This window comes from Myotis davidii, unplaced genomic scaffold, assembly GCF_000327345.1.
Source record: "Myotis davidii unplaced genomic scaffold, ASM32734v1 scaffold59, whole genome shotgun sequence".
In the NCBI taxonomy this organism is placed as follows: Eukaryota; Metazoa; Chordata; class Mammalia; order Chiroptera; family Vespertilionidae; genus Myotis; species Myotis davidii.
In genome coordinates, this window is record NW_006293001.1 from 5,056,841 (window position 1) to 5,067,956 (window position 11,116).

General features: G+C 36.7%; 1 protein-coding gene across 1 annotated transcript in view; it reads right to left on the bottom strand.

The window, feature by feature from the left end:
* The window catches only part of COBLL1 (cordon-bleu WH2 repeat protein like 1), a gene marked incomplete at its 5' end in the record, with an annotated part of 145,816 nt that overhangs the window by 17,349 nt on the left and 117,351 nt on the right, over positions 1–11,116 (bottom strand). Inside the window, 4 exons of the mRNA XM_015565778.1 lie at positions 3–85; positions 2,669–2,806; positions 4,068–4,142; positions 4,924–5,074. Coding sequence (XP_015421264.1) covers positions 3–85; positions 2,669–2,806; positions 4,068–4,142; positions 4,924–5,074 — 447 coding nt within the window. The remainder of the gene's footprint in view (positions 1–2; positions 86–2,668; positions 2,807–4,067; positions 4,143–4,923; positions 5,075–11,116) is intronic.

Genomic DNA, 11,116 nt, shown 5'->3' on the forward strand with positions numbered 1-11,116 from the left:
ACTTTTTCATCCTCATCTTTATTCATTTCACTCAGTTCTTCCTTTTCTTCTATCTCCTCAAGACTGTAATCAGAGCTTACTCCAGCTACAAAGAAATGAAGATAGAATCCTAAATATTAATTTGCCTCACTCATGCTATACAATCCTGGCAAAGAAGGAATTTTTAAAATAAAAATTAGCTAGACTCTTAAATTCTGGTTCAAAACTAATAGTGGAATACTTTTCTAATGATGAATAATTATGTTAACATATAATCAGATTATCTCAAACATATAATTCTAAAGTTATTTAGACTTCCTTTTATTAAATGTCATAGAAAAGTCTGTGATTCCTTTTAAAAAATTCTAATCCAAAATAGCTTTCACAGTTGGTTGATTAGCTAGTACAAATTTCCTCAAGCTTTAAAAAGTATTAAATCAAGTTTGTTTTTGTATGGGTTAATAGACGTATATGATGGCTATATTTGAGGACTACAATAAAAAAAATGGGTTAAGGGCTGTGAAAGATGAATAATTTTCACAAACGTTACATCACAACTATCATATTTCAGCTCCAAAAGTTATAGAGGAAGAATATTCATGTGGAAACAACAGTGCTCAAATTCTTAGTGAAGATTTAACAACATCCAAAATATAAATGTTAAAATATTATAAAAACATAACCTAAAAGTGTGATTATTGACATTTCTTTTTTACTTACTTAGCTTTATATAGTTCGAATAGTTTTTTAAGTTTTCCAGTCCTTCTCAATTAGATAACAAAATTGAAAAAGAAAATATTTAAAATTATTTAAAACTCACAAAATATAGTACATTAAATGAAATGTAAGTATTAACTTTCAGAAGATGATTTTCTAAGTTTGTAGCATTTTACTTATAAGTTATTAAAGCTTAAAGTTTCACTACTTTTAGGATCCTAGTATGTTTTTGTCCTTCCAAACATCCTTCTGGACAAAGCTGGGGCTCAGAGGGAAGCCTGGGTCCTGGGTGCTGGAGGGAAGCCAGTGCCGGCAGCCGGGGGAAGGAAGGCCTACTCTTGCATGAATTTCATGCATCAGGCCTCTAGTAGAATTATATTACATTAAATCTAGCCTGGTGAGTTGCTGTTTTAAAATTCATTCAGAAAAAAAAGTGCTAACTAGGCCAGACGTTATTGTAGTTGCTGCCAGACAGAGTTGTTTTCTTTTTCATTTTTAAAAACTGAGGTAAAATTTACATTCAGTAAAATTCATCACTTTTGGAGCCCTGGCTCAATGGATAGAGCGTTGGCCTGCAGACTCAAGGGTCGCAGGTTCGATTCAGGTCAAGGGCATGTACCTTGGTTGCGGGCACATACCCAGTAGGGAGTGTGCAGGAGGTAGCTGATCCATGTTTCTCTCTCATCAATGTTTCTAACTCTCTATCCCTCACCCTTCCTCTCTGTAAAAAAACTAATAAAACATATTTTTAAAAAAATTCATCACTTTTGGAATATATGTTGGAATATCCAGTTTTGACAGAGATATATAGTTGTATGACCACCGGCACAATCAAGATTTAGAACAATTCCATCAATATCCAAAATCCCCCTGCCTTGAACCTGGTCTGGTGGCTCAGTTGGTTGGCACATCACCCCATACATCAGAAGGTTCCAGGTTCAATTCCTGGTCAGGCACATACCTAGGTTGTGGGTTCAATCCGTGGTTGGGGCGCATATGGGAGGCAACCAATCAATATTTCTCTCTCACATCAATGTTTCTTTCTCTCTTCTTTCCTCTCTCTCTAAAAACCAATAAAAACATATCCTTGGATGAGGATTAAAAACACACACACAAAACAATCCATGTTCTTTGTGATCAACCCCACTCCCTAATCCCAATTCCTGGTAATTATTATTCCTATGTCCAGACAGTATGTCAGTGAAACCATACAGCATCTAGCCATTTAATCTGGCTTCCTTCATTTAACATAATACATTTGAGATTCATCCATGTTGTTGCATGAATTAGTTATTAATTCCTATTTACAGATAGATGTTAGTATTCTGATGTATGGACCAACCAGTTATTTTTATTCATTCATCAGTTTAGGGACACTGAATTGTTTCCTGCTTTTGGCAATTATGAATAAAAATTCTATAATAGTTCACAAGGAAGTTTGTGTGCGCACATAAGTTTCCATTTTTCTTGAGAAAATAGCTAGGAGTGCGATTGCTGGGTCATATAGAAAACAAATGCTTAAATTTTATTTAAAACAAACAAACAAAAACATGCCAAACTATTTTCCAAACTGGCCACACGATTGTACATTCCTATAAGCAGTGTATGATAATATACTAATTTTAAATAACCACCTTGAGGTGATAAGGACTCTTTCTGAGTCACTGAAAAATTGAGAAAATATTTATAACATTCAAGTATTACCTAACTATAAAGTTTTGCCACTGGTCACAAAATAATTCCCACATTTTAAATATAAAAATCCCAATCAAAAGCAATACTACAGAAAATAAGCCATGCCTAGGTAACAAAAGAGAACTTCAAGAAAGAAAAACATGTATTTTTTATAGTTAAGTAATAAAGTTCAAATAGTTCGCCACAGAAGAAGAAAGCCAAATAGAAGAGGAACTGAAATGCTGCAGAACCACTGATTTCATTCATCTTACATCTCAAGAAAGGCCCGGTCACCTACATGTCAGAGATGCTGCGGCTGCCTCGGGCGTTTCAGGGCACTCCACGAGAGAGATGTCGTCTGCCCCTTTGGGCACAGTGCACTGTTCATGACTGGGGAGCCCAGGGCCAAGTGAGGCTTCTGCCAAAGAAGGAAAATCTGTGGAAATGGCACTTAGACAAGAGTTAAGGCAGGCAGAGACCAAGAAGTATTTCGGAAGGAATCAGATTTGTTAGCGCACAATTACCCATGCATTAAACAAGAAGAGGTAAAAGAAAAAAAAAAGCAAGAGAAATAGATATCAAGCAAAGTTTGAATAGCAATTATACCTTTTCTTCTAATACTTCCGAATTTTCTTATTTCACTTATATTGTGTGATATAGTGTAATAAATTTCCTTTTTGAAATAAATGATACCACTAATATCATTTTGGGTAAAAGTTAGGTAAAATCATTACTAGGTATCTAATGGTAATACTTTTAATTAGAGAGAGGAGAATTTTTTTGTGTAAGCTGTGTCAAAATTCCAACTCCTAAATATCACCTAAATATAAAAGATTTAGGAACATTTGGGTGCTTCTGAGTTCTCCCTGTATTTGTGAATATGAATTGTAAAAATTAGGTAAGGTTATATTAAGCAATTTTCATGCCTATCAAATTATCCTACTGGCATAATAATATTCTATTTTTGATTATACATCATCAGCTCATCATAGTCATTTATATTTAACTTTAAATTAAGTCTAAGAATTAAGAAATTTTACCATACTCATTTTTATAATAGCTACTAATAAGTAGCTTTTATTTAAAAATATTAGGAAACAGAATCAACTTGAATTATTTTATTTTTACCTGAATTTCATTTATTGGGAATCTAAAATGAGAACATATAATAAAAATATTTCATAATAACAAGTTTTTACCATTAGATTGGAACACTTTGCATGTTAAATTCATACTTAGGACAGTTGCATGAAGAATGGTGTTTTATCAACAATAAAGAGTAAAAAAAAATTTTTTAAAGAAAAGAATGAACTATGTTTTAACTGAAAATAGATGACCAATTGAATTACAAAAATGGTGCTTTACATCTTCATGTAAGTTTTCTTCTGAACACACCAAGATATATCATTATTCTTGGAAAGGAGATTAATAACTTATAACCTGACATTACATAGGAAAAATCAGGAGACCATGTAGGGAACTGACTCAAGGAACCAGACCTAAAATTTTGAGTGTGCTTATTTCATGCCCTGACCCCAGGGAAAAATATTTTCATTTCATAAAATAAAATCTGGGAAATGGAGTCAAAGCATTTGTATCCCTTTCATATACAGAACATTATACCCGATTTATTCCTCAATTGTCATAAAAGATCCTTCACCTTAATTCCATGATATGGAGTAAAGGTGAATACACACCTGGGCTGGGCAGCCCCTCAGGAGAGCTTGCTTCTGAAACACTGTCCGTCGGAACCGCAGGCACTGACCGCAGAGCTAGAACACAGAAGCAGCACAAATTGGAAACAAGTCACACTTACAAAAGAAACAATGCCTTAGTAGCTTACTTTTATATAATTCCGAAAGAGACAGCCATTTTACTAACCTACTTAGATTTCCATTCCTACATGTAGTCAATCCTGAATGGCTGCATCTTTGTGAACAGATTTACAAATCATCACATATTCATTAGGATCATGGAGCTGCACAATCCTTTCATTTCATTTTGTCATGTTGCGGATTTTTAAAAGGTAGTTAAGTGAGAATAATTAGGGGCTAAGTGTTATTATTAAACTTAACTAAAAGCCTAAGTTTAACTATTATTGTTAATAAAAAGACATGATTTATCTATACTAATAAAAGGGTAATGTGCTAATTAGACCAGGAGACCATCCGGACGTCCTTCCGGACAAAGCCATGGTGTTGGGGCCAAGGCAGAGGTGGTTAGGGGTGATCAGGCCTGGAGGAGAGGGCAGTTGGGAGTGATCAGGCCAGCAGGGGGTGGGGGGGCGGTTGGGGGTGAGCAGGCTGACAGGGGGGGCAGTTGGGGGCAAGAAGGCTGGCAGGCAGAGTGGTTAGGGGCAATCAGGCAGGCAGGTAGGTCAGCAGTTAGGAGCCAGCAGTCCCAGATTGCGAGAGGGTGTAGGCTGGGCTGAGGGACACCCCTCCCCCCATGCACAAATTTCGTGCACTGGGCCACTAGTAACATATCATTTTTACTGTCTATATTAAACAAAACACAATACAAATGTAATGTTAATGGGAAAAGTAACATTACCAGTCATGTGGCTTTCATCACTTTGATGCAGGGGTATTTGGGAGGGTGGGGAAGGTGCCTTTCGCTTTGTCCTTTTCAAAGATGAGTTCCCAATGGATGTGCTACTGAGCTTCAGAGAGCCTGTCCTCACTACGTCTGCTCCACAGGAACTCTATGGAAAACAAAATGACCAAGCACAATTTCTATTTGGAAATTAATAGCAAACTTTAGGAAGACACTAATTTGACCTCAAACACATCCTATGACAATATGGAACATAAAAGTCACTCATTCAAAAAACATAAATGGAGTGTCCGCCATGTGCCAGGAGCTGGGCTATGAGATGGATATGTAAAGAAAAGTTGAATATGGGCCTTCTCAAGAAACTTAGGCCAGGACGAGAGACTGGTATGCAAACAAAGAATCATAGTGTAGGAGTCCTGAATGATACCGTTAAAAACTAACTTTTAAAGAAGAATCTGGAGAAAATGTTGGACATAAAATAAGAGCTAAAAAAGGGAAGAATATTTGTACATTAAGGGAGCTTGCTTGATTAATATTTCTCTTTTTAGCATGAATGTATCAATGACAAACATTTCAAAAATCTATATGTCTAGCCTACGCAAGGTCATTTGAGGTCACAACTCTATGCACAGCTAATGCTCACGCTCATGTGATTGTCAGCAGACCCTATGACAATCCTGCCTCATCAGGCTGGCCAGAGCCATGTCCCCTTGCTGTCTCTTTCTACTTAACAGAGTTATTCATAGTTTTTGTCTCCAATTTCTCACCTCCCACTTGAACCTTTCCAATCAGATTACCCCAACCTTTGATCCATTAAAACTGTTTCTATCAAAGTCCTCAATGACCTTCACTACAACTAAATCAGTGGTTACTTCCTAGAACTAATTTGTTTGACCTGTTAGCAGCATTAAACAGAGTTGACCACTCTTAGAATCCTTTCTCTTATACTTCCTGTTTACCACATTTCTTATTCTCACAGATCTGAACTCTGTTTTCTTTGTTGGTTGCTTTTCATATCAATTCTTAGACACGCATATTCTCTTCAGTATCTGTGCTCACTCTCTTGGTAATCTTCTGTTCTCTCTCTCTCTCTCTCTCTCTCTCTCTCTGGGCCTCTATCTCATCTCCACTTAATATCTAAGACCATTTCAAACTTGGCAGGTCTGGAAATGAGATTCTGATAACCCTTCCTCTACCCTCTTCTATCAAAACTAACCCTGCTCTCATAGTTTTCTCTGTTTCAATAAAGAGCAGGTCATTCTTCCATTTGTTCAGGCCAGTGACTTTGGAGTCACCCTCATCTCCCCTCTCTCACATTTCACATTCATAACATCTTATTGCCTCACCAAGCTCCATGGCTACACATAGTCCAAATTATCATCAACAACTTGCTAATTGGACTCTGCTGCCACATTGCTTTCTTACAGTACTTTCTCAACATAGCAGCAAAAGGATCCTGTTAAAACATAAGTCAGATTAGGTCACTTTGTTCAAAACCTGCTAATAGTTTCCCAATTGACAAATAATAGCCAAAGTCCTTGTAATGACTTCTAAGGCAATTGGCCGCCTGGACCCTAGCGCCCTCTAACCATCTCCTTCTATTATGTAGTCTCACTCCAGGCCAGACACACTAGCCTTCCTGCAGCTCCTCAGATGTGCCAGAGTGTTGCATTTGCTGCTCTCTGTGCCTAAAATACTCTTCTAAAAACGTCATGTCTTACTCCCTCATTTTCTTCAGGTCATTTCTCAAATGCCACCTTTTCAATGAGTTCCTCATTGACCCCCCTTCACTTCCTGTCCTTCTTCCCCGATTGATCTTTATGAATAGCATTTAATAGTTTTCTAACATTCCATGTACTTGGCTTATTTACCTTGTTTACCATTTGCTTCTGCTACGGTTGACCATAAGGGCCAAGATGTTTTTCCTTCCTATTTTGCTCATTGCTTTATCTCCAGAACATTGTCTGGCTCATAGAAGTTTCTCAATAAATATTTGCTGAATGAATGTCATCATGAATGAAATACTGCCCTCTTCATTTGTAAATAAAAGGAGTTGATATACTTGGACTTGGAGAATACCTAAAGCGTGGGTCTTTTCGATATTTATGAGACAATGCAAGTACTAATATACCTAAGAGGAGAAAACTAGTTCATAGGAACTTTTTTTTCCAGTCGTTATGCCTTGCTTCACACCGAAAAAATGTAGCAAATTTTTGTATGTTGTAATATTGTAATATTTCTGCCAGAGAAGAAAAGGAAGCCTGACCCCGAAGAGAAAAATGTGAGTTAGTTGTCATCATTGCCAACTGTGTTAGGTCATCTCGCAGGAGAAGAAGCAGAGTTAGGTCCAGCAGCAGGCACTTGATGGAACACAACTCTTAGGAAGGTTAGCTCCTCTTAACAAAAGAGGTAGAACAGGGTGGCTCTGGGCTGACCTAGATTAAAATCCTTCCATACCAAGTGATAAACAGCGGGAGCCACCACTCTCCTCTCCCCTCATTACTCTGGTCCCTGCTCCAGAACTCTTCAGACCTCTCCATAATAAAACAAGAAAAGACTTGAAGCCTCCCACCCAGATTTTGATTCAGAGTCACTAAAGCTAACTCTGATTAAATCTGAGGTTCACCTCCATTTCCTGTGGGCATGGAGTAGAGCCTCAAATACTACTTGGGCTTTAAAAACAATTAGGAGAACGACCCTCGGCAATATACTAGCTGAGAAAAAAGTGTAATGATGGATGGGCAGTATTTAAATATCATCTTAAGTAGAATATTACGTTTAAATAAAAACATAATGTTCTTACTGATATGTCTCTGTGTTCCACAACATTCACCTGCTATTTATAAAAGTAACAAATTTAGCAATCATTTGAGAAAAGGACAAAAATACTCCAAAAACAATGTGCACGTCACTTTTTAAAATATGTGATCTAAACATCAAAGGCAGTAGATGTCATTTTCTTTCTTGATGCATTTACTAATGTAAAACCCTATTAAGGCATGTCATTCCTATCACAGAAGCTTATCAGAAAGAACAGAGTCGGTGAGCCATAAATAATTGCTGAACGCATGCAGTAATGGCAGAATTGGATTTGCTTCCCAGCTCTATGCTGAAAACCTGTTTTCCATGTTTTAACTGATTACTTTCATGAGTTCTATGCTGAAAACTGGTTTTCCGCTTTAGGTCAGGTTCCCAATTACTGTCATTTATTGGTCTTTTCTATTACCTGATAAAAGTAACAGGTAAAAAGTTATAACATGAATTTCTCAGACAACTGAATCTGTTTGGGAATTAGAGTACTTAAATTTGGGTTATAATATAATAAAGCAGACAGCATAGAAAAAAAAGACACTTACTGGATGTACCAGTTAATATGCAGATTTTTTTTCAATAGATGGAGTTGCACATATGTTGATATATATGCGATTTGATATGTATGCTGTTTTGTTGTATTGAAAACAAGCTTCAAAACTTCATATGTTAAATCTCCTGAAGGTGTTAACATCATAGATATTTTTACAGTTAAAAATGTCAAATTTCATGCCAAAAAAAGAGAGCAATACTTTATTTTAAAGAAAAGTGCTGCTGAAAGTTATGGGTGCCACATCAACTGAATGAAAGACAAATGGAAAAACAAAAAATCATCAGTAAAATGTTGTTTCAACAGCAGGAAAGAAAGTCTTTTTTGCATTGAATTGTGACTGGCGATGAAAAGTGGATTTATTTTGAGAATCCCAAACGCACAAAATCATGGGTTGATCCAGGTCAACCATCAACATTGACTGCAAGGCCAAACTGCTTCGGAGAAGACAATGCTCTGCGTTTGGTGGGGTCAGGAAGGTGTGGTGTATTATGAGTTTCTAAAACCTGGTGAACCATTAATACTGATTGCTACCGACAACAAATAATCAATTTGAACCATGCTTTGATCCTGAAATGACCAGAATGGGCCAGAAGGCACGGCAAAGTAATTTTGCTCCATGATGACGCACCATCACACACTTCAAAACCAGTTAAAGACACGTTAAAAGGGGCGGGGAGGGAAAAAGGAGACATATGTAATACTCTTTGTAATACTTTAAGCAATAAAATGATTTAAAAAAAATAAATACAAAAAAAAAAGGACACGTTAAAAGATCTTGCCTGGGAAGTATTAACCCACCCGCTGTATTCACCAGACCTTGCTCCTTCAGATTCCCACTTGTTCTGATCGATGGCACATGCATTTTCTGAGCAGCACTTCAAAACGTATTAAGCAGTGGAAAATTGGGTCTCTGAATGGTTTGCCTCAAAATAAGAAAAGTTCTATTGGGACGGTATCCACAGATTACCTGAAAGATGGGGGAAATGTGTAGCTAGCGATGGACATTATTTTGAATAAAGCACTTTTGATGTTTCTCTTGAAATTATCGTGTTTTCTTTGGATTACAAAATCTGCATTATTAATCGGTTAATAGTTAAACCGCACTATCAACCAGTTAACAATTTGCATTATTAATTGGCTAATAATTAATCCACACTATTAACTGGTTAATAATTAATCTGCACTTTAACCGGTTAACAGTTAATCCGCATTATTAACATGCTAATAGTTAATCCTCACTATTAACCGGTTAACAGTTAATCTGCATTAATCAGTTAATAATTAATCCCCACTATTAACTGGTTAATACTTAATCCATATTATTAACTGTAATGTGGATTTTGTAATCCAAAGAAAACACGATAATTTCAAGAGAAACATCAAAAGTGCTTTATTCAAGTAATGTCCATCGCTAGCTACACATTCCCCCTTCTTTCAGGTAATTTGTGGATACCGTCCCAATAGAATTGGTGTTGTTTTGAGGCAGACCATTCAGAGACCCAATTTTCCACTTCTTCATACGTTTTGGAGTGCTGCTCAGAAAGTGCGTGTGCCATCAATCAGAACAAGTGGTAATCTGAAGGAGCAATACAACAAAATAGCATACATATCATCGCATATATATAAACATGTGTAACTCCATCTATTGAAAAAATCCTCATTATTAACCGGTACACCTAGTATATACAAAAACTCACAAATTTATCTAAATCTATCCACAACTCAAAGACAGAAAAAAATAGACTCATATATTTCATTTATCACCCTAGAGCAGTGATGGCGAAACTTGAGCTTGGCGTATCAGCATTTTGAAAAACCCTAACTTAACTCTGGTGCCGTGTCACACATAGAAATTTTTTGATATTTGCAACCATAGTAAAACAAAGATTCATATTTCTGATGTTTATTTTATATATTTAAATGTCATTTAACAAAGAAAAATCAACCAAAAAAATGAGTTCGCGTGTCACCTCTGTCATGCGTGTCATAGGTTCGCCATCACTGCCCTAGAGGTTTTAAAATAAGCTAACTTTTTGTGCATGACGTTTATATTTCTATGGATAAAGAATTTAAAATTTCTCAAAAACAACGAAACAGATTTGTTTCACAAATGCTAAAAAACTTCAATAGCATTTGTGAAGACATTTGACAAAATAATGCATTTTAGAAGGGTAAAGCCTTGAATGTTTTGGTGGAGCACATGTTCTATAACTTGATTCTGTGAGATTTAGACCCTTACCCCTGGAGGAACCCCTGGGTCTTGAGAAAGGGATGTTCTATATCTACATCGACGACAGACATCCCTTTCCTAGGTAAAAGTCTGCAGAAAAAGAAAGGGAATCTAAGTGAGAAGATCTAAAAGTTTCTAAATGTATTGTAGCCAAGAAAATGTGTGTGTACTGAGGGATATGAGTAGAATACACTTATCTAGCATACAATATTGGGGAGGATCCTACCCCAAGAATAACTATTGTCAGAAAGCAGGCTAGCTAAACTACCACAGTTATTTCAATAAATCCATCATGAGTTCTCATAGAAAGTGTTAGAAGAAGAAAGAGAAAAGGCGAGGAAGGCCACCGAAGCCTACCCAGAAGCAATTTTAAACCCTATTTGTTTCTCTGTACTCCAGGAGTATGTTCCTCATAGTCCTCCAACAGTTCTATCCTTGCCTCAGTCAGGGTTGACTGGCCCAGTAATTTTGAGTGTGTTTGTCTAACTGGAGTGAGGCTTCCAGGGGGTTTGCACGTTGGAAGGCAGCCCAGTGTAATGATTACCAACAAATGAGCATTGGAGACATTGCCAGGGCTTGAACCAGGGAGCAAGGCA